The 23,962-nt window shown below is 48.4% G+C and overlaps 1 protein-coding gene and 1 pseudogene across 2 annotated transcripts in view; both read right to left on the bottom strand.

Moving 5' to 3' along the window:
* Positions 1-214: 214 nt before the first annotated feature.
* CAMK2A (calcium/calmodulin-dependent protein kinase II alpha) overlaps positions 215-23,962 on the bottom strand; it is an 81,507-nt gene continuing 57,759 nt past the window's right edge. Inside the window, exons 14-19 of one of the 2 annotated variants that reach the window (XM_006893694.1) lie at positions 20,642-20,674; positions 19,639-19,687; positions 11,530-11,605; positions 8,897-8,991; positions 630-858; positions 215-233 (exon numbers count right to left, since the gene is read on the bottom strand). In XM_006893694.1, the coding sequence (XP_006893756.1) occupies positions 230-233; positions 630-858; positions 8,897-8,991; positions 11,530-11,605; positions 19,639-19,687; positions 20,642-20,674 (486 nt within the window). In that variant the 3' untranslated portion in view covers positions 215-229. The remainder of the gene's footprint in view (positions 234-629; positions 859-8,896; positions 8,992-11,529; positions 11,606-19,638; positions 19,688-20,641; positions 20,675-23,962) is intronic. The other variant, XM_006893695.1, reaches the window with a different exon arrangement.
* On the bottom strand, positions 3,552-4,031 carry LOC102843835 (annotated as a pseudogene).

Here is a 23,962-nt window from a genome sequence, read left to right as displayed (position 1 = left end):
GTGGAACGGGCCCTGGGGGTTGGTGTGGCCTTTTGCTCTGCAGTTGCGATGGCTTTTGTGAACTGGCAGGTTTTCTTGATGCAGTTGCAGGTAGGGTGGTGGTGTTGATGGTAGGGTGACATAGTGGGGAGAATTCCAGCAAAATCCAAGAGGGAGAACCAGCAGCCACATTCCATACAAAAAGTGGGTCTCCGTGACACAGCAACGCAGGGACCCCCGGCCTGGTCCTTCAACTGTAAGACAAGGTGTGCAAAGTAAGGACTGCGGTGTTAGTCTGGTTTTTTTTTTTTTTTGTGTGTGTGTGTGTGTGTGTGTGTCTTTGTTGTTGTTGTTTTTTTTTTAATACACCTCCTTTTTAAGTAGTTCCCCCTTTCCCCTTCCCTACCACTTGTGGCTCTTGCCTATCTGGACACACAGGTCCTCTCGATGTCTGCTCCTTGCACTTCTCTGCAACCTTCACACACACACACACCCCACCCCCACCCCTGTCCTCTCACTGTCTGCTCCCTGAACTTCTCTGCCACTTTCCTAGGTTCTTCCAGATTTGCCCCTGATCTAGACCACCTCCCTCCATTCCATGGATTGCCTTAGGCCGAGGTGAGGTAGGACAAAGGAGCAGAGGTCCTTACTGCGGCAGGACGGAGGGCGCCCCGGATCTGTGGAAGTGGACGATCTGCCATTTGCCGTCCCGACGGTGCCAGATGCGGGTCTCCTCCGACTGAGCGGTGCGAGGGATGCCGCCAGCGTCCAGGTACTGGGTGATGCGGATGTAGGCAATGCAGGCTGACTCGTCGCCCATCAGGTGGATGTGGGGGTTCAGGATGGTGGTGTGCACGGGCTTGCTGTTTCGGGACCACACTGGAGGCAGGGCGGGGTTGGGGTGACAGGAAGCAGAGGAGATTCACCTGGGGGGCCCCTCCTCTGTTCCTTCTCATTCCCGCTCCCAGAGACCCTCTCTGCTGAGGCACTTCTGCAGCATCCAAAGGAAGGTCTGTGACAAGGCTCAGGTTCCTGGCAGCCAAAGTGGAATATCTAGCGAATGGAACCTCCAGCCCCAGGTTAGATTCAGTGAATTGAAAATGCCCCCAAATTCTTCTAATTTAACACATGGTCAACAGTGCTCCATAATATTTTCAGTGGCTGAGTTTTTTAAAGAAATGGCCAGACCTTTCTTCCAAGGCACATTTAAGTGAACTTGAACACCCACCCTTCCTGATAAGCAGCCAAACACACTAACCCTTTGCACCAACCACCCAAAGATCCTCCTCTTCACAATCTTAACTGGAATAGAATTTTAGAACCACAGTATCTCACACATGGAACTCTAGGAGTAAGATGATTTAAGAATCAGATGAATTTAGATTACAATCTCATCCCCAGATCTCTTTGGCAGCCAGATCAGTGTGTAAACAAACTGAGCAGAAGATGATAAATGCCAGCTGATCCTTTGCCTCTGTGTTAGGGGGACACTAGGGGGTGATGGAGACTGGTCCCATGTGCCTTGTGCACACCTCTTTAATGGTTGCTGTGTAAGTGGGCCTGGTTTTACCAGTTCTGATTTTCAAGAAAATCTAGAAATCTACATGGTTATGTGAAACCTCCTCACTTTAATTATGGACATCTAATTTGAATTTTTCTGGTTGAGATAGTTAACAGTTTTAGTTTACTTGGTTCCACAGTCAACACTCTTGGTAACAGCAGCCAGGAAATCAAGAGACGAATTGCATTGGGAAAGTCAGCTGTGAGGGACCTCTCAAGAGTACGGAAGAGCAAAGATGTTAGGCTGGAGACTAAGGTGTGCCTGATCTGGGCTATAGTCTTTGCAGTTACGTGCTATGCATCAGAGAGTTGGACAGTGAATAGGGATGATGGAGAATTGATGCCTTTGAGCTGTGGTGCTGGAGAAGAGTGTTGACTATACCATGGACTGCTAGGAAAACAAACAGGTTTGTCCTGGAGAGGGTGAAGCCAGAATGCTTCTTGGAGTCAGATTCTGAAGCTTCGTCTGACATACTTTGGGCATGTTGCAAGGAGGGACTGGTCCTTGGAGAGGGACATCATGTTTGGCAGAGTGGAGGGATGGTGCAGGAGAGGAAGACCCTCAATGAGATGGATCGATTCTGTGACTGGAATGGTGGGAATGAGTGCGTTTGAGATGGCTAGGTTGGCACAGGGTGGAACAACATTTAGAGCTCTTGTACATAGGGTCGCTATGAGTCACAAGCAACTCAATGGCATATAACAACAACAACAAAAACAATTTGAATTTACATGACTCTTTCGGGCCACAATGGTTAGACATTCAGCTGCTAAATGAAAAGTTGGTGGTTTTAATTTCCCTGCAGTTCCTCAGGGGAAAAGATATGCAATCTTCCATAAAGAAGTCAGTTCTACTCTTAGCAGGTTGTCATGAGTCAACTCCACAACAATGGGGACTGGTCATTTACATTTAAGGCAACATGCAGACCACATGACGAGTACCGAAGGTCATGTTACCTCACTGTAGACATAGTATTAAGCAAATCTGGGAAATACTAGAATTACATAATCTTAGAAGCTTGGCATTAGAAGGATAGTATTAGTAGTCATGTGGTGAGATCATGGAGCTTTCCAAAGTTAGAGGGAAATGCATGCATTATTGCTATAGTCATTACAGAACTGACAAAAGTATATTAAATCAGTTCCCTTGATGTGAATTATGAGCCGTAATTTTGCTGCTCTGAGTACGTTCAATTTTTCATTAAGATAGAAAACAAAAACCTAGAAAAAAACTCTGCCCTGACAAGGGACTGGAAGGGACCATGGTCTCAGGCTTAGGAGAAATCTTATCTTCCTTTAATCCCATGCCATCAAGTCATTTCCAATTCATAGTGACCTTACAGGACAGACTAAAACTGTCTCAACAGGGTCCCAAGGTTGTAATCTTTCGTTTGGTTTTTTTTAAACTGTAGATGGGTGGAAATTTATGAATTAGTTTTTCTTTCAGCAATTTATACAAATTTTGTTTTATAATGTAATTAGTTGCAATTCCCTCAAATTAACAGCATTCTTCCCATGCTCTCCCTGGGTGTCCCATATCCTCTTATTCTTCTTTTCCTGTCCCTTCCTCCCTTCAACGTCTTGTTTTGGAACAGATGTTGCCCTTTTAGTCCTATGTAGTTGATCTGAGAGGTACATTTCTCACAGGTGTTCCCCCCTATAGGCCTGCCTATTGTTTGACTGAAATGTGATCTTTTGAGGGTGCGCTAAGTTTCACTCTGAAAGGTTTCTTACAACTGGAGTCTCGGGTTCCACCAGTCTTTCAGACCAATAAATGTGGCCCTTCTTATAATTTTCTTTTTGTTTAAATGCATCTTATTTTTAGACAACCTATGACTTAGTTTTTTCCCTTAAAAAAAACATGAAAACCTCAGCTCCAAATACATCAAGGTTAAAATGAGACGAAGAGATGATTCTAATCCCTTTTGTCCAAATCCTGATATGTTGATGAAAAGCAGCATCCAATTAAGATGACAGGTGATGGATCCAAATGAGTACCAAGTTTGTGAACTTTACTCCGTTTCTAACCCATCCTTACAGAAAATCACGAATGAGGCCACACTATCCTCAAGGTCATCCAGCAGAGCAACCATGCATGTTTCCACCAAGAAAGACCTGGTAGCTTTGGAAGTGAGCAAGGATGTGCTTGATCTGTTCTGCAGCCCCTGTCATAAAAGATTGTAAGGTTTCTGTTCTGCAAGGTTGCCTGTGATTGATTTCATGTAATTCTTGATGCACCTCTTGTAGGCTTGTGAAGCTGGTTTCCTGCAAGTGATGAGTCGTGATGATATCAACATCAGTTGTACTGTATTTTTGGATCCTTCACAGTCGGTGTCTTCAGCCGAGGCTTTTCCACCAATGAGCGATTCATCAATGTTACCCCCTGTCCTACTGACCATCTTCTCTTCCACGTCCAGGCACAGTCCATCCATGGTCTTCTGGGTCTTGTGGATGTCTGGGAACGTCTCACTGTGGCTGATGAGGTCTTGGTAGATGATTGTGATGGTGGTGGGGAGGTGCTAGCTGAACAGCAGAGTTGGGAGGGGGCAGCGGGCAGAGCAGGCCCACTCAGCTGCTCCATGACCTCACCTTCTTAAGAATTTAAACTCTGTTCTATGTTTTTCTCTCATCCTGTCCAGGACCTTTTGTAGTCACAGTCAAAGCAGTCAGTAGTGGTAGCCAGGCACCATAGAGTTCTTCTGGTCTCCAGATAGTCCTTTGGACTCACTGTTTCCATTAGTCTTTCGTTCGTTTAACTTCTCTTTATCTGAGATGAGGAGAGACCAATAATTACATCTTAGATGATTGCTACTCGCTTTTAAGACCTCTGTCACTAGATGACTAGATGTCCCTTGAGATTGTGGTCCAAAGTTCCCAAGCTCAGTGATTCATTCTCTCAAAGGATCTGGTGACGGCTAAAAAGTTTTCATATCCTATGAATTGCCAAAAAACAAACATCTGTCTTGCAAAAAAAAAAAAATGCAGCCAGAGTGCTCCTTGGAGGCAAGGACGGCAAAGCTTTGTGTCACACACTTTGGGCATGTTGTAGGAGAGGCTATTCCTTGGAAAGGGACCTCATGCTTGGAAAGGTGGAGTGCCAGCAATAGAGAAGACTCTCAACAAGCTGAACTGACAAAGTGACGGTATCAGTGAGCTCAGTGTGTCAGAGATTGTGAGGATGGCACATGATAGAACAGGGTTCAGATCTGTTGTTCATAGAGTTGCCATGCATCTAACAACAGCAAGAAGTTTTCATGACTTTACTCACTCAATACTCTGCTAATGCATAAGTATATTCGCAACACATTGAGATATGTATGCAGACATACCCCTGTCAAGCGTGTGTATGCTCGTGGGTGTATTCTCATTCACAAGGCTGCAGGTTGTTATGGAAGCAGACTATCGTGTCTTTATCCAGGAAAGCAGTTGAACCACCACGGTTTTATTAGCAACTAAGCAGTTTAACCTCTGGGGCTTCCCTAAGTGTAGCCCAAACATAGGTCTGAGTTAATGTGGTGAGCTTATTTAAAGTACAACTGCGCCATCCTCCCTTTAGTAATTCTAATGCAAGAATCTGTAATGTTTTAAAAGTCCCTTCTCATTCTACCCTGATTTTGACACAGTGAAGCTGTGAGTCACTGATTTGCTGAAAAACATCTTTTTCCCCACCCCCATAATTACAGGAAGTGCTAAATAGCTCCTACCCTTAACATCATAATTGTGCTACATTCAAGCTTTGGACGTTTTGTTGTTAGGTGCCGTTGAATCGAGTACGACTCATAGTGACCTTATGAACAAAAGATCTGAACTCTGTTCTATCCTGTGCCATCCTCACACTTCCTGACACACAAGAGCCCATTGCAGCAGTCACCGTGTCAATTCACCTGGTTGAGGGTCTTCCTCTCCTTTGCCGACCCTGTTCCCTTCCCAGCATCATGTCTTTCTCCAGAGAATAGCCTCAAGGACTCAAATGACCAAATCTTGTGCATAGTCTTTTAGCCTCATGAAATTCTAGACTTCCAGAGATACAGACTGTACAGCTTTTGCACCATATACTTGAGAATAATCCTCATAGGTCAGAGGTCACAGTGGCTGTCCTACAAGATGTTGTGGTTGTTAAGAACCATCAAGTTGGAAGCGACTCATAGCTGACCAATGAGTTTTTACAAACAGCAAATCACAAAAGAGGAAATTGCCCATCTTTCCTCCAGGGAGCAGCTCCTGGATTAGAACCACCTGCCTTTGGGTAGGCAGCACAACTCCTCACCACTAAGTCACCAGAGCTCCCCTCCAAAATGTAGGAAAGTCATTATAAGCATGCCTGCCTGATAGCGTGTCATGTAGGAGACACTCAAGACCATCCATATCAACGGTCCATTTAGTACAGACGGACACTGAGGTAGTCTGACCTGTTCCAGATCGAGCACAACGTCTGTGCTCTAGCCAGACTCATTCCTGAAACCAGGATTTTTGACTTATTTAAGATCATACACAAAATCTGGGCCCAAGAAATTTTGTCTCTACGTGGAACTGAAACAGAACATTTAGAATTATCCCAGAAGACACAACCACAGCTCAGCACTTTTAGGGACACTGGATCTTGCTGCTGTCATTGAGAGTGTAGGCCGGAGAGGCATTTGTAAAGAAATTACCTCCCAACATGGCCACTTCTGCTAGGATTCTCCTGGGAGACAAGGTGACAGGAGGAGCTAGATCCTCGAGCAGGGAAAATGAGAAAGCTGGAAGGTGGGGGCTTGAAGGAGAAGGCAGTTTCTCTGAGCTTTGTTTTCACGGGTCCTGCCTTGAGAGTGGCCAGATGTTCAAGTGCAGAGTCCAGAGACTGCTGTTAAGATGTACCCCCTGCATGGAGCAAGCCAGGGCAGCATGGCCTCTGGTCATTTCTGTCACCCAGAGCCTGTAAAGCCAGGTCTCAACCAGTCCCAGCGTGATGGGATAACAATGAGTCTGTATCAAGGAACTGTTGATGTTAGGTGCCATAGAGTCAAGTACAGCTCAGAGCAACCCTATGAACAACAAATCTGAACCCTGCCTGTCCTGTGCCATCCTCCCAGTCACCAGTACACTTGAGCCCATTGCAGCAGTTGCAGCGTCAGTCCATCTTCTTGAGGGTCCTCCTCTCTTTCGCCGACGCTCCACCTTTCCAAGCATGATATTTTCCCCAAAGAATAGCTAGCTTCTCCTAGCAACATACCCAAAGTCTGAGATACACAGCTTCACCATCTTGGTCTCCAAAGAGCACTCTAGGTGTACTTTTTCCCAAGACATCTGTTTGTTCTTTTGACAGTCCATGAGCTATTCAGTACTCTTCTCCAACAGCACATCTCAAAGGCATCAGTTCTTCCTCTGTCATCCTTACTCATTGTCTGCTCTCAGATGCACAGCACGTTATTGAAAAGGCCATGGTGGGAATCAGGCACACTTAGTCTTCAAACTAACATGTTGAGGGACTATTGCCCTCTAAAGGTCATACAGCATAATGTAGCCACAGTCTTATGGGAAGAGCTCCAGGGTGATGGAGACTATTGGGGTTCAGCTACCCCTCCTTTGACAAGCATCCAATCTTCATTGTTAAGTTTAGAGAATCAGAGATTGAATTATAGAAGGAAGATGGAAATTCCATTTTCACAGATCTTTTAAGTATGTTCTTCAGACTCTGAGCTCCATATACTTAGTTGGAGAGTATGTGGGCCAAAGACGCATTCCAGGCCAGCCGGTGGCTACTGGCGTGAAGATGAGGGGCCAGCACGGAAGGGCAGGGACACTGGGGTGAGTCAGGCCCAGGAGCTGCTACGTGCTTGCTCCCTCAGGCCCCAGTTCCTCCTGCTGTACTGTCCGCGGTGGGACCACAGAAGTTCCCTCTGCTGTAGTCATTTAGGTTCTTCTGCCTTCCTGACCTTTACCGTGGACAAGCGCCACCTGCACTAACCTCATGACAATATTTCCTTATACGGACTGTCTTTATTATGTTATACCCATTTAACAGAAACTTATAGCATAATCATTAATGAACCACAGTACCACAGAGTAAAAATTCAAATAAGAGGTCCAGTGAAAACAAAATATAGTTCTGCAATTGTAGTTTCATACTCTTGTCTTCAAGGGATCTGAACCCAAGATTTCCTCTCGTGGCGAGAGACTGGCAAGTCAGAGAGGTGTTAAAGTCAGGCTGGCACCTCGCTGAGCCTTTCCCCTTGATGGTGCCAGAATTATTGGAAGAGAATAAGAGAAGGAGCAGTGCTCTCACCCTGTGAACTAATGCTGTTCCATGGGCTGTCTGTAAACACCCCAAGCAGTGCCAGATTACCCCTTAGCGAGGTAAGCACAGACTAACTCCTGTGAACAATTTCATATTTTTTTACCACATCCATAATTCTGTATGACTGCTGTCTACCTCTTCACTGACCCCACAGCACTTTCCTACAGGAATCAAAGCCTCTTCTCAGGTTTACAGTCCTTGATGGGGCTGGAGGACATACACAGTGAGCACGGGTGAGCAGGGCTTGCCTGTACTGATTTACTAATCTGTGTGTGTGCAGATGAGTGAGTGAATACAAGTCGGCCTGTACTTACCATGCTTTCTGGGTAACCTGCCCCGACATGAAATCATCTGTGCCGCACTAGTGGCATGAGTCCTTCACTTGGGGCCCCTGGGTACACCACCAGGGTTTTCTTCCTATGCTGAGCTCTGAGGTTTTAATCTGTGGGTGCTTTGGTTGGTTCTGGTCTGACCTCAGCTAACTTGAGACACAGACAATAAAAGCAGAAGGTGCCCCAGGTCAGGCCCAGCCTTAGCGTCCTGACAGCCTCTGGTTTCACAGCTGCCAAGACCTTTCCTGCAGAGGGAGACCTGGAAGGACAGACATGCAAGACAGAGACCTAGATAGACAGGCAGGGCACAGCAGTATGAGCTCCAGGCCCTTCTTCCATCAGCCTGTGTGACAAGTCAGCTGGGTGACTGAAATGGCCCCGGGGGTAAAAAATGACTTAAGGTGGGTGAACACGCCTGATGGGAAGCCTCTTTTGCCTGTAAAGTGTGAATAAAGCCCCTCTTCATGTTCCTCACAAGATGGGAGGCAGGAGAGGCCTGGGAGGACTTGTTACACCCATTCCAGGTCTCTGGGGCACCTTTAGCCCCATCCTTAGCCCCAGGAGGGGCAGCTGGCAGCCTCCTGGATAAGAGTTAGGAGAGGGAGCTGAGATGGGACCCACACAGGGTCTGAGGTTCCTGGGCTCCTGAGCATCCATGGGGCCTGCCCGCCACCTTGCTGTACCATCATCCCACAGGCCATGGAGTGAAAGCAGACAGCAGGCACCCCAGAGTGAAGAGATTGCTCACGGTTTTCAAAATAGAATCGATGGAAGTCCAGGCCCTCGACCAGGTTCCCCAGAGCCTCTGGTTCAAAGGCCGTCATTCCAGGGTCGCACATCTTCCTGGGGGAAGAAAACCGGAGAAAGGGATTGAGGTGTTTCACAGGGCATTATCTGATCCTAGAAGTCAGCTGGGCTGTCCTGGGCTAAGCCTACGGAAGAGAGCAGATTGAACCTACCTCACAAGGTTATTTAGGCTGGTGGGTGAGAAAGGGCCTAGAAAATATGGAGCATCCTTGACTGGAACCATCTAGAACCAGAGAACCTGGTTCCGGTCTTGGTGCTGGCACTTACTCAAGCAAGAACATGTGAGTGGTTGTGCAAAGTTATGCAAGGCTGGTCCACCAGGTGGTGATGCAACCCACCCTCTTCTCATTTTGGACCCCTGGCCCAGGCTGCTGGGTTCAGGGGAGGCGCTTTTCTAATTTGCCACTCCAGAGAGGGTGCCTCTTCTGTCACATACAAGTGACCTTGTCCCATCATCCCAGAAGGGGCACCATTGGCTAATCTGAACAAAGGTGCCCTGTCAGAATCAGTCGTGGCCGTGAACCTGTCTCCTCTCCAGCAAAATGAAGAAAGAGTGCAGGTGGAGACAGTGCTGTGAAGAGCGGCCAGGCAGTGAGGGGCTCACATCTGTAATGGATGTTTCAGCCTATTGGTCCCTTCTAAGTCACAGTCTGTGGGGAGACCAGACAACCAGGAGTGAGAAGGGCAAAATGGTCTCTGTCTTCCCAAGTCTGAGGTTTCTGTGGCACAAGACAGACCCTGTGAACCATTGAAGCTAGGGACAGGCAAGGCCTCAGGCTAGCAAGGTTCCAAATGGAGCTGAAGAGGCCAGAAGATGTCAGGACAGCACAGACTGAGCTGGATGTTGGTGCATGAAGACAAATTGGCCAGGTCTCTGCCCCATCCTGACTACCATGTGACCCAAAAAACCTTGCTTCTCCATTCGGGAGCTCCAATTCTGCAGGTGGATTAAACTGCTCGTGGTGGGAGTGGTATGTATGTGAAAGCCTACAAGCTGATTCTGTGGGATTCTAAGGGACCCTTCTGGTTCTAGAATCTCCCCTGAGGCAGTTTGAGAGGCCAGTTTAAATATAACCAGTGTCTTGGAGACTGACACCCCTCCCCCAAGAGAAGTCCCACCCCCGGAAGAATCTGGGCATCCTCTTCTCCTGGGGTGAAGGAACTCAGTGGCTACCCAGTCCAACTCCGTTGCCCACATAGGAGAACCAAGACAAAGAAACTTAGCTCGGGTGACAGGTGACACAGATCGAGTGGCACCCTGGTACTAGAGGTCATAGCAAGAGCCAGAACTCAGAGCCACTGCAGATCCCAGAGGAAGTGATACCAAGAGGTGGGAGGGGGCCTCAGGGCCTCCTGATAGAAAAGGACAGATATTCCCTGCCCTTCCATGGCTGTGGCCTTCCAGAGCCACTGGCAGGATACACCTGACTTAATTTTTTCTACAGTTGCAGCAATCCTTTTATCAGCCTGTTTCCATGCTCCGTGCAGTTCTCAAGAACATACATGCGCACACCTGTGTTGTCACAAACGTGCACATGCGCATACAAGTACATGCAGATGCAGGCGGACATGCTGGGCTGTTTCACATGTGCATCTTCCAAAGGCCTTGTTTCTTGGAGAGAACCAGTGAATTTCCGCCAAGCTTGATGCCACTAGCTGCTACAAACCCTCCTCCTCACAATTAAAATGGACCTGGCCTCCAAGCTTTCAGAGGGTAAACTCCAGCTCCTGAGCACAGTGGAAACTTTGATGGATTGATCAAGGAGAAAATTCTAGCCAGGTTATTCCCATCTCACTTGAACCGAATAGACAACTATAGGACCCAGGTGTTTGTCTCCAGGCCTGGACCTTTTCAGTACTGGAGTCAGAGCCTCAGAACACTCACTCTGATGAACCCTCTATGGGATCAGCTTCCCAGCCACAGCTGCAAGGGCGTTGGTGACCATCAGAGTTGGCCACCGGGGGGCGCTCCAGCACACAGCCTCCCCTCCACAGGCTGGCCCTGGTGTGTTTATGTACCCCACACTTGTTTTAATCTGTAATTTTTGTGCATTCCACTTTATTTCCCAGAGTGTTTAAATTTCAGTTTTGAGGTAATTTGTTCACCTCGGCTCACTACATTACACACCCTATGGATTTTTACTCACTTCCAGAAAGCCTGCCCCTCACAGGCCGGAGGTCTGAGAAAGTCCAGGGAGAGGACCCAGGTCCATGCAGTGGGACAGAGGAGGGTGTGTCCCTTCCTCCCCTCTTACTTGGGGAGCCCCCCACTGTCATGGAGGCACCCCTACTTTCTCTGGGAAAGCAAAAGGTATTTTGTTGGTAACCCAGCAACAAGATATGGGATGAGGAGAAAGGCAACGGAAAAGTGCTGTGTGCAAAAAAATATTCTTAAAAAAAAGAAAAGCAGAAATTCCATATGCAAAACAGAAACATGACTTCAGTCTGATCCACACTGCACATGCAAGGTGAGTGTGTGGAAGTTTGGGACGAGGACCCCAAAAGTTAACCATCAGCACCATCTGATCCAAGATCCAAGCGGAAGGACATGCAGAATGAGCCTGGCCGACTCACGTGTAGGACTCAAAATCTCCATTGCTTATGGCTTCAATCAGCTGCTCTGTCACTTTTATAATTTCCTGTTTCCGCACTGAAAGGCAGGAGGGGACACAGAAATAGCAATAATAATAGTGATGCTCACAAAAGCCCAACTACTGTTTCCCAAGTTCTTATCAAGTGCCACACACTGGGCTGGGCTTGAAGGTCCTCAAATAATTATGTCATTTATCCTTGAATCGTCCTTGGGACATAGATATCATTCCCGTTTCACAGAAGGAGAAACAGGCCCAGAGAGATGGTGAAGGAAAATATAAATTTCCCTTAATTAGAAAATCAAGTGTCTCTGTTGGCAGCCCTCTTATACCACAAGCATAAATTGTGGACATTCTGACTTTAGGCTTGATCTGAACTGAAGTCTTCCCTCCAAAAATAAATGCTCCTGATACCTTGCTTTTTGACCTGAATCCAAACAACAGTGACATTTGTCACTGGCAGCGATGAACTAGTATCTCCCTGTGGCCCCGGGACCACTAAGGAAGATCTTAGGACCTGCTCACCCTTGAGATCAGGTGAGTCTGGGTTCCACTTGGATGCCTTTAGGAATCAGGCATTGAGTTGTAAAATTTTCTAGACATACTGAATCTAAGGTGCTGTGACCTGTCTCTCGGCCACGGAAACATCACAAGTAATTGATCTTTCCCAGCCTGGGCCAGATAACCAGAGGACCTAGGTTTGTGCCTTCTGACTAGATGGTGACATCTCGAGCCCCAGTTTTTCCATCTATGAAATGGGGACCCTCCACAATTGTGTTCAGTATGAAACATGTAGTAAAAAGAACTCAGGCTTAAGTTCCAGAGAGATCTCCGTCTAAATTCCAGCCTTTAAAACTGAGCAATCTTAGACCACGAAGTGAAGGTTCCTGTCAGAGAGAAGGTGACAGTATCCTGTTCTGAAGGTGGGACAAGATGACAAATGTGAGCCTTTAGCCCTAAGCTTGGCACACAGTAGGAAGCATCATTAGTTCTGGAATTGCCTGGCCCTCCTCCCACACAGCTTGCCTCATCTGTCCTTTGCAAATACCCTGGAAGGTGGGTCGGCCTTGAGCCTCAATGATGAAGGTTTTTGAAGTCCAGTGCTCTGGCTCCCAGCAGAACCCAGCAGAAGGCTTATCCAGTTTCCCTTGGACATATCTAACGCCCTTCATAGATGTAGGTCTAGCTTCAAGCCCCTGCAGCCTCCTGGAGCAATCTCAGGACCAGTAAATAGTGTTGCTCAGAGAATAAGGGTCACACAGGCCTCTATTTTTTTTTCAGTCTGGGAGGGAGCATGAGGCTAGTGTAGAGCTATACCTGCCCCTTCCCTCACCATCTGCCCACAGCTACTCCCTCCACACCAGGAGGTGCACTTGAGGCCTGGAAGTCCCAAAAGTGCTCTTGAATATCAGGAACTGTAGCCCCTGTCAAACTAATGGGAAACTGAGGCCCAGAGAGAGATGCATCTTGGCCAAGGGGATAGAATGCATCAGGCACAGAAAGTACCCTCAGGCCCAGGGCCTTTCCCACAGGATCCTGGTACCCACACATGCTTCCTGTTGTATCATCCACTCTACACTTCCGTTTGGACCCACATGCGTATCTCATTCTTCAACTACAATACCTGCTCCATTAAGGCTTTCCACAGCTGCCACTGTGCCATTGTATCCCTGGAGGTTAGAACAGACTTGGCCTGCAGAGGCCTTCATCACTCAATGAATGGACAATTGTGCCTGGCACAGTGCTGTGTGTGCAATCTACAAAAGCTGGAAGCCTCACACTGGGGTTATCACTCCTACATCACAGAAGAGCAAATAGAAGGTAGGAGAGGTAGATTACTGACTTCAGGAGATGGAGCTCAAGCACCACTGGAAGCTCCCAAACCCCCCACCCTCTTCTCCACACCGCACCACACATCTCTCAGGGTGGGAACCCTTGTGTCCACACAGCCATTGGCATGTGGTGGGTTCTCAGCACACGGAGCAACATGATCATCTTCAGTGGCTCCTCAGTGAGTAACAGGAGTCCCTGCGGTTGCAAAAAGTGAATTCTCACAGCTCCTAACCGATTGGCTGAAGGTCAAGTTCACCCGAAGGCACTGGAGAAGAATCACTTCTGGAAAATCGTTTGGGGCACAGCTCTCCTCTGACGCACACAGGGGCTGTCATGATTCAGAGTTAAGTCAACAGTAACTGGTTTTCCCTTGTGATCTTGATCAGAACCAGCTAAGCTGAGGACGAGGCCATCTTTAGACATGAGCTACACAGGGTCACAGGGAGGGGTTGCCCATCTTTCCTCAGGTTCTCGCATGGGGCTAGGGTAGAGGTAGGACCCGATGTGTGTGCTAAGTGGATTAACAGTGGAGGGAAGGCTCTGAGCCACCAGTGTGTGCTGTCTTTGCCCTGTTCCCAGGAATTGTAGATGTCACCGGGTCATCTCTTTCCCTAGTCTTTACAGAGAACCTGGCTCCTTGCCCAACTTAGCTTCCTTCACAGGAGACAGAGGATGGGAAGGAACCCATGCCAGTTAGTTCAAGGCCATCCTGCAGGACGACCTCGTTCCAGCTCCTGCTCCTGCATGGACTCAGCGGGGAGAGGCCTGAACTGCCTTACATGCCTTCTCTCCAGGCACCTTAAGAACCTCTCCAGCTTGACACATCATGAGCCTGTGTTTAATGAAGTCTAACAGAGAAGTCAAGGGACAGTGGAGCCAGCCTCCATGGGTTTGTGTGACCTTGGCCAAGGTCCTTCTCTGTGCCTCAGTTTCTCCTTATGTATAATGGCGATATTTAAAATACTTACCAATCCAGGGTTCTTCTGAGAATTGCATTTAGGATAGACCAGTAGAAATAGCAAACACATACACGACCCTCGTCAAAGGGCATACTGCTGCAAGCCCTTTATATCAACACAAGTATGTAAAGAATTATGCATTACGTAAGGCAATTACAACCATGTCTGGCATCCCTTATAAATGAGAGTTAATATTATTATTTGGAAATCCTTATGAACCAGCAGAGGCTTCCAGCCTGCCACCTGACCACTGGATTTGGGACACTGCAGCCCCAACAATTGCATGAACCCTTTCCCTCAAAGAAATCTCTCTATTTAGACATACATCTCACTGCATTTGCCCCTCTAGGGTGCCTACACTAAGATACGTGGTGAAATCAGTGATGGCTGAAACTTGGGGCTCACGGCCTGTCAGGAAGTTCACTGTACTGTTGAGTTGCCCCTGACGCACAGAGACCTCATACCCCACAGAACAAAACACTGCCGGCCGGCCTGCACCAGCCTCAGCACTGGCTCCCCTAGGGCTGATGTAAACTTTGGGCTTTTACTTCCAGAGGTCAATCACCAGATCTTTCTTCCTAGTCCATCTTCATTTCAATGAATTTTTTCATCATCTGGGCCACATGAACGTTTCCACCAACAGATTGGTGGTAGCTGAACAGGAGGTGCTTTGGCAGGGAATGGAATCCAGGGCCCCCACATGGAAGGTGAGCGTTCCCCCACTAAGCCCACTAAACCACCATCACCCTCAGACTATTGGCTAGCTCTTAATATCTGGACCATCTTCCTTCAAGTTGAAATCTGTCCCTGTGAAAGCACCCAGTCATAGTTCTGGTTCTCATTTTGTTTTCTGGGGTCAGGAGGGGACAGCCTGCTCCTCCATCTATGCCCACCTCAAACCAGTCTATTCATCCTCTAGGATAGAACTCTCCAGGCCTTGATTCAATGACCTGATTCAGGGGTCCTTGAGCTGACTGGTTGCCTTTCTAGACATGAGCAGACCACCTCTACATTGACCTGGATATTAAAGCACATCAAGTCTGCAGTGGTACTTTCTATCCCCTCCTCAATTCTGGACTCTGTACTTTCATTGGTAAGATGCAGCACTGCAATCCCAAAGGCACATGGTTCAAATCTACCACCTGTTCCACGGGAGAGGATAGAAGTCTCCTCTCGTGTGATTTACTGCCTCTGCAAACCCACTGGAGGTTCAGCTATGAGTTGGATCTGACCTGATGGCCCACAACAACAACATACTTTTATTAATGCAGCCCAAGACAGTAAAATAATTCATTATCCTGAAGAATAATTTCCTATTAGGTCCCTTTGAATTGTGGTGCTGGAGAAGAGTCTTGAACATACCATGGCTTCCAAGAAAACAAAGTTTCTCCTTTGAGGCTAGGATGTTGAAACTCTGTCTCACATACTTTGGGCATGCGGCCAGGAGGGACTGATCCTTGGAGAAGAACATCATTCTGGGAAGAGTGAAGGGACAGTGCAGGAGAGGAAGACCCCGGATGAGATGAATAGGTGGATTGATACAGTAACTGGGGTAATGGGAGTAGGTGTGTCGGAATCAGTGAGACTGGCTTAGGACAGGGCAGGCTTCAGAGCTGCTGTACTGAGTTGTAGGCAACTCAATGGCACATAACAACAACACAACATGTTCAAGTAAACATTCTGAGTTCTATAAATATAATCTTCTAAGCACATTCTTAGATTATGGATTTCAATTCCATAGGCTGTGCCTCTAACCATTCAAGAATTCAAAACTTGGTGGGCAGGAATCTCACAAGCTCTTCCTAGATACTTAGGCAGAAATCTGGAGGCTGAATGGTCCTCAGATCTGGAGGAAGCTGCTCTGATCTGAACCCCAGGGCTGTTTGGTAGCAACTCATGGCATTTCTCATCTGCCAGGTGTTCTCCAGATGACCCAAGAGTGTTCTCTGCAGATGGCAAAGCTGAGGTCCCAGAGACGTTAAGGCACTCTCTCAAAGTCACACAGCATGCCCAGACTGAGGTAGGATTGGAATCCTTGGCTGACATTTCCCAGAATGTCTCTGCCCAGAATCTGAGGTGCTTCTTTGGGCTAGAGAGAAAATGAATTTTTCATGGTGCAGATCAGAAGGGGGTAGAGAATAGGGAGGAAGCCTGGCAGAGCCCTGGGCAGCTCAGAGGGGGAGAGGCCTGTGCATTAAGCCTGAGGCACTCTGAAATATTAATGTCCTCTTCTCTGCTCGGGGGAAAATGTTCCCTGGAGGATGACATTTCTAATTAACTTTAATGTTAGGTCAGAGTCCATCCCACCAGCTGCTAGTCTCACTTAGTATGAAGACTTAACAAATTAACACCAGAAAATGGTTCCCTGGAAACTTTCTCTGAGGCCTGGAGACTCTGAGGAGGTGCACAGAGCTCTCTCCCGCTGTGCCCAGGGAGGAGCTGCTGACTGAGGAAGCTGCACTGGGCCTGCGCTCTGGGGCTTTCTGTTGTCAGCAGACATCTAGACCATTTAGACTCATAGGGACCCTGTGGGACAAAGGAGGGTTTTCTAGGCAGTGATCCTTACAGGAGTGTATCTCTAGGTCTTCTCTTAGTGGTTTTCTGGGTGAGTTTAAACTACCAACTTCTCAGTTAACAGTTGGACATTTAACTCTTTGCACCACCAGGGCTCCTTCCTGGAGTGTTTAACTGGGGGGGGGGGGTAACTGAGGCAAGGGACAGGCCTCCAGCCCTTCTCCTGTCTGGGCCTTGGGTTTCTCTCTATACAGGGCACGTTGTTATTGTGTGATGTCAAGTCCATTCCAACTTGTAGTGATGCCGTATGACTGAGTAGGACTGCCCCAATAAGGTGTTCTACTCTGTCATTCTTGTGAAAACAGAGCACCAGGTCTTACTCTCACAGAGCTGCTGGGTGGGTTTGAACCACTAACCTTTCAGTAAGCAGCTGAGCACTTAAATGATTCACCAAAAGGGCAGACTTAAAACCCAAACCAGAACCAGTCCTGTTGAGTTCATTCCAACTCAAGGCATTGAGATGCCAGGCTGTAACTCTTTATGGAAAGAGCCCATCTTTCATAGAGTGACTGATAGATTTAAACCGTCAGTTTTTTTCCAGTTAGAAACTCAACATCACACACAATACCACCAGGGCTCCTTAAAGGGAGCACAGGGGAACAAAAATGCAATAGTTTCCAAGTTTTTCCATCCAGATTCCCCTGAAGTAGAGAATAATGATTACAAATGCCGAGGCCTCACAGATACAGCCAAAACCCATTACCCCAAGTGGAAAATATCTTTGACATCACATATTTTGCATTAACAACACATGCAAATTTTGCTTTCTCTTCCGTAACATTTCTCTGTCTGTTTGATATGTAAATATTTGTCTTAAAATAATTATTGAGTAAAACTGATGCTCAAAGAAGATGACATGTGGCCTCTTGTTAACCAGCAACAAACTCCAGTTTAAGAAAAAAAAATAGAAGTGAAGATTTATTAAGCAATTACTACATGCCAACTCTACCATGCATCAGTCAGTCTGTCATACGGTTGTGCGTCAGGTGTTGCTATAATGCTGGACACTATGCCATCGGCGTTTTAATTATCAGCAGCAGGGTGGGAGTTTGTCTCACACACTTTGGACATCTCTCAGGGGTGGCCAGATCGTGGAAAGGGACACGATGCTTGGAAATGCCGAGGGCCTGTGAAGGAGAGCCAGAGCCTAAACAGTGACTGTGACAGTGGGCTTGCAGGGAGGGACGACTGTGAGGACGGCACAGGACTGGGCAGTCTTTGCTTGTGTTGTACTTGGAGTCACTGTGAGTTAGAACTGTCTCAATGACACCAGGCGACAACAGTGCGCCAAACACTGTGTCAGCTCTTTGTATACGTCCTCCCGTTTCCTCTTCATAAAGATTCTGAGGTTGGTACTTTCTTATCACTGTTTATCTAACAATATTCATTTACTGTTAAGGACATAGAGGCTCAGTGAGGTTAAGTGACTTGTCTAGGTCATCCAGAAAATGGACTTCACTGGGGAGACGTGAAGCTGGAGCACTTCCACAGGCCCTCTTTGCTCAGAGAGTAGGATCCTGAGGCCATGCCAGGTGTCTCCAGGGTCCCAGCACCCAACTCTTCCCAGTGAGGCAGAGAGCCATATAGGCCAAAATAGGAGAGCATCCTCGAAATGCCATAGCTCCAGTTCAGACCTACGGGGTTGGAATCCAAGTGCTATACCGAAGACAAACATTCATTAATTATTAATTGGGCTAAACAGCTGCTTAGTTTAAGGATAACATAATGGCATAGTTTCTATTCAAAGTTTAAAGATTATTTCCAGGTATTATATTCAGGAATCCACCCAGTCTCAATAAGATCATGTACTTTTATCCCTGGTGCTATCAGGGAAGCAAGATTTGCTCAGTGTCAGGCTGCGGTGACCACCGCCTCCAGCTGGGAATAGGCAAAGATGTCAGGCTGACCCACATGCAGAACTGGCATGTGAGCCCGCTCCAGAGCCTGAATGCTCGGGTCAGGTCCTGTGCCGGCCCTCCTCCTGAGCTTTGGATGAATTTACTCCTGCCTCCACTCCCCGTGTCTGGGGCTATAGAGTGCACTGAGGAATTGTCCCTACCTCATCAGGGTGTGGGGAAGATAGAGAGAATCCAGCGTACTTGGAACAGTCTCCAGTCCCAAGCCCATGGTCCACACGTGGACGGCAGCCACGACTACTGCTGTGATGCTATTCTCTACTCTCTTACTATCTACTCACTTATCTGAGTGTTTACTCCCTTGCCCATCGGAGAATTCCCCCACCCCAATTTATTGATTTCTTTTTATTTGAGTGGAAGTTTACAAATCAAACTTGTCTTCCTTCAGCCACTCATACACATTTTGTTTTAGAATATCAATTGAACTATTGGAATTTTGCCATTGCGTTCTCTATTATCACTGGGGTATATGTACGTGTGCCTGTGAATGTGTTCAGCTAATTTGCTTTACAAGTTTAAATACACTTTTAGAAGGAAGTTTTATACTACCACCATACATCCTCCCCCCCCACCCCACCGAGAACCAAAATAAAGATAGAAGCTCTAAAATACCACTAGTGGTCCAAGTCCCCACGTGGGGAAGCTGGGCCTGCCATGCACCCCCATCTGTAGGGAAACCACTGGGCCTGTGTAGAGAGCAGGAGAGCGGACAGGCATTGGGGCCAGTCAGAAGCTGTTAGTCAAAGTGTTGGCTGTGTCGCCCCCAGAAAGCTCTGGGACCCAGACTCAGAAGCCAAGGCCTCTTCTTACCTTTGGTGTCTTCATCTTCAATGGTGGTGTTGGTACTCTCAGATGATTCCTGCCAGAGAGAACACAGGAAATGGTGAGGCCCACCGGGGAGACAGGACAAGGCACAGCCGGTCTTGCTGTGGAGATGCGGCCTGATCCCCTTGAGTCTCCTGAGCTCTGCCATCCGGATGCTGTGCTGAAAACCCTGCCAGCCTTTCAAGCCTGAGGAGGGGGGGCCCAGCTAAGCAGGTGGCTGGCGGTGAGGGTGGGGATGGAGGGATGGATATGAGGAGAACCCTGGCCTTTCTGGAAGGGCTGGCTGGAGTATCCGAGCCCTGTCTGCTTGAGGGAGCAAAGGAGGGGGGATGCAGAGGTGCAGAGAGACACTGTGGGAAAGGGATGCACACACTGGCAGGAGAGAAGAGAAAGAGAGCGAGGACCCGTGTGAGAAGGGGTGGGCTTTTCAGAGGGGAGAAAAACCACACAGCAGAGTAAAACGGCAATGGAATCAGAAGAAGGGGGACGTAGGCCACCATGCCACCACTGGAACCCGGAGACAGACCAGGGGCTGGTGGCTCCTTTGCCCCCAGCAGACCCTAGGCAGCTTTGTTGAAGCGTTAGCAGGGCCTCCATGGCCCCTGCCACTGAGCCCAAACAAACCCCACCCTCGCCACAACTGGCAGAAACCAAGCCCTGACGTGAGTTCTAGAGCAGAGGGGCAGGGTGAAGCGAGAAGCCAAGGGCTGGCCGTGGGATTGGGTTCAAATCCACCTTCGTACCAGAGAGAGCTCTCAGTTCTACTGTCAGGCTGCAGGTCTGGGCCATGAAGTTGGAGGTGTTAACAGAAACACGCAAACAACATACACACACACACACAACATGTTGTCACACAACGCACACGTACCAAGCTCTCCCTGAGCACCCTCTCCCCGCCCGGGTCCCCAGCGCAGCCTGCAGGAGCGAGGCAGGAGCGAGGGTTCGAGGCCCAGCATTTACCGGCGTCTGGGAGACGGCAGACACTCACCATTAACTGAACGCTGGAACTGGACTTTCTTTTCTGGAAAAACAAGGAGAAGAGATGGGACAGGAAGAGACACAGCATGAAAACAGCAGGGAGCAGCGGAACGACAGAAGGTTTGGAAGGAGGATGGGTCTCAGGTTCATCCTCTGTGGACTTTGCTGGCTTGGCATCAGAGCATGGAGTCAGGGCTACTGGCCACAACTGACCTGACAGCCAGCCCTCTCTCATCCTGAAGTGCTAGGGCCTCTCCAACATCTATCTGTCTGGCTCTCACCAATTTCTTCATCACAGTCCAGACCAAGTCTTCCCTGGACCACAGCTGTCTACTATGCCAAGCTCATCTGGAGGGAGTGAATCCCAAGTCTCGGACATCAGGTGCCTGAGGCCCCCAGAATCCACTGCTCTTGGAGGACAAAAGGGCTCTCAGATCAGATGAGGCCCAATCACGCCTCCTAGTCTGTCCCAACCCCTCTACTGATGTAACTTTCTCCTGGTTGAGTGTCAGTATCACTTCAGAAACCTGTCCAAAAATGTACAGGGTCAGAGGCCCACCAAGAAACTGACTACTAGGTCTAGGGTGACACTGGGGAATCTGCATTTTGATCAGTATCCCCATGTGATTCTAAAGAAGGGCCAACCTTCTAAGTTCCCTTTGAAATCCTGCTTGTCTCCACAACTTCCCAGTGGCTGGCCTGCTAAGCTCCTTCATGCTGACAGAGAAAAAGCATTTGAATGAAGCAGAGCCAAGAACTGGGGTATCTGGCCCTGCCATTTGGTCTACTCTAGCTTTGGGGCATTTGTAGCTCTCCCTGTACAGGCTATTGAACCATAGGAGGGGAGAGAAAAAAAGAGGATAACTGTAGCTAATCTGGTTCCTTCTCTTAGCCCTCTGAGCCAGGACTCTTACAGATTCCCGCTCATAGGAAATTCTAAATCAAGACTGACTCTTTCACTACGCAGAAGAGAAACTGAGTCCCAGAGAGAGGAAGCGGCCTGCCCAAGGTCTTTCATTAAGCCACTGCATATAGGACTCTCCTCTGTCCAGTCTCTGGCCCCTACATGCTGGTCTCTCTCCAAAAAAGGCCCATCATATCCTGGATGCTGACATCTGAGAAGCCAGGAGGCCTCACTCCCACTGTACAGTGCGGGAGGCAGAGGAGGGACTTGAGATGTCCACCCTGGGTGGGCCTTTGCCAGGAAGGATGCAATGAATACTCCTCGAGGGAGCTCAGGTCTAAGTCTGGGCTTTCTGCTCTAAGATCCAGGTGTGTGTGATCCTCTGGCTCCCCATTCAGGTCCTCCACAGATAGGGCCAGGGTGGCCCAGTGGGCATCTCATGTGTAATTGCTCCCAGCCCGCCACCTTCTCCTGCTGAGCCAGACAGTGTGACTTGTGCAGTTAGCAGTTTGCAGTCAACACCTCCTGTCCTCTCTTCTCCTCTCCTCCCCTCTCTTCTGCTCTGCTCGCCTCTTTTCTCTCCTCTCCTGTGTCAGCCTCATTCCCCGGCTGGAGCCTGGCCAGGCACAGTATGTGTGGGGAAGGGGACAGGCCCACACAGCTCAGCTGTCAGCAGAAACCTGAGGAGCCGCGCAGGGGCCAGGAGGTTCCAGGCGGACACGAAGAGGGAACACAGAGAAGAGACTGCATCAGATTCGGACGCACAGTAACAGGATGGGACATGGGGGAGGGGTCACGACGGCACGGATGGGACACCAACAGGGGCAGTGAGTGGTGGGACGTGGGAGGAATTGTGCCCTCCTCATAAAAGCAGGGGCCTCAGGATCTGAGATGACTCTTCTGCAATGAGTTTGGGCTGGGTTTTTTTGAGTTTTTTTTAGGGGCGGTTGGTGGGGGAGCATTGCTTCTTGGTGATAGGAAGGCTCAATTTCCCTGAATCACAAATTATGAGGGTGCTGAGCATCTCATACTGACTGCTTTGGAGTTTAGTTCACAAGGAGCTTTCACAGAAAGTAGAGTCACGTCCCTCAGAACCACATGAAAGGATGGTTCTAAAGTTAGCAAGGATGGGAGAAACAGAGTAAGGCCAAAATTAGCCATGAAAAACTCTTAAGCGTCCATAAAGGACAGTTTTCTGTTACAGCTCTTATAGTTCCAACTGGGCCAGATTCCCTCCAGCGTTGAAACTTGCTTCAGCAAAGCCTCAGATGAACTTGCTGGACCAAGTTACAGAACAGGTATTTTTCAACACTTTGGCTGAATTATTGTCAGTTAAATAAGTATATGCCAAGGCGCCACCAGGTTCCACAGTGATTTCCATTCTTTCCCTTCAAGTGATGGGACTGATCCCACGGCTCTGAAGGAGGCAGCACTGGGGTCCACTCAGACCTGCAGCTTTTCTTCCTGGTGTGAGACTCAGGCCCACTGGTAATGCACACAGACTGGAACCCAAACCCAGCTGTTAAGCACACTCCTTTGTGAGCAACACCTTGCCGGCTGGACTTCCTGAATTCTTGGCAAGGCCTCTGTTTTCCAGCTGAAAGATTTTCCTCATCCATGAAAGAAAGGGAAGCCGTCTGAGCCAAAGAGATGATCAGGCCTGGTATAGCCTTTCTTCACCACATTCCAGGGTACTCTTGAGAAGTCCTCTGGTTGGCCTGGCTACATGAAGCCATGGCACTCTGCTGTTGGCCCATCTGAGAACCTGCAGGCCAGCACAGCCCTATCATGCCACGAGACCTCTTCCCTCAGACACGTCTCAACCTGACCGCCCTGAGAATCCAGACTACAGATTCACCACCACCCCTGTGGCTCTCCAGCCTTTTCCAGGTCTTTCATTCAAGAACCAGCAGACCAGGACAGCCTTTTCCTCTGTCCCTTTCTCTTCTACTAACCTGGACAATAGCCCCTCAGTGTCCATGGTATCTGTCCCAACACCTCCAAACTGGGGTCAGGGAGATGGTTCTCCCTTGAAGGACCAGTCCCCCCAACTCAGTTTAGCATTTACATACCAAAAGCTAGAGAGCCCCAATCACTCAAAAGCCAGAGCCCCCACATTGCACAGACTGCTATGCAGCACCCTGTGACCCCTCCAACCTGGGAGTGCAAGCAAGGTGATCCACTGGCAATCCAAGACAACCAGTAAGCCAGGCTCAGTGTTGGGTTCCATTCCAAGACTTGGGACAAATGCACAGGAACATTAGAAACTGGGTTGGCTTTCCAAGCATTTTCTTGAGAAAATTTTGTTTTCAAGAGAAATATCACCATTTCATGTCCAATACATGAAACAGATAAGGCGCAGTAACACAGACTGACATTTGATGATACTGCTGAAGTATCACATGCCAGCACTCTGTGAAGTCCCCA

Source organism: Elephantulus edwardii, unplaced genomic scaffold, assembly GCF_000299155.1.
Source record: "Elephantulus edwardii isolate Elephantulus edwardi_28Jun2011 unplaced genomic scaffold, EleEdw1.0 scaffold00130, whole genome shotgun sequence".
Classification (NCBI taxonomy): Eukaryota; Metazoa; Chordata; class Mammalia; order Macroscelidea; family Macroscelididae; genus Elephantulus; species Elephantulus edwardii.
The sequence above is the reverse complement of the archived record's forward strand: the minus strand, read 5'-3'. Positions and strand labels throughout refer to the sequence as shown.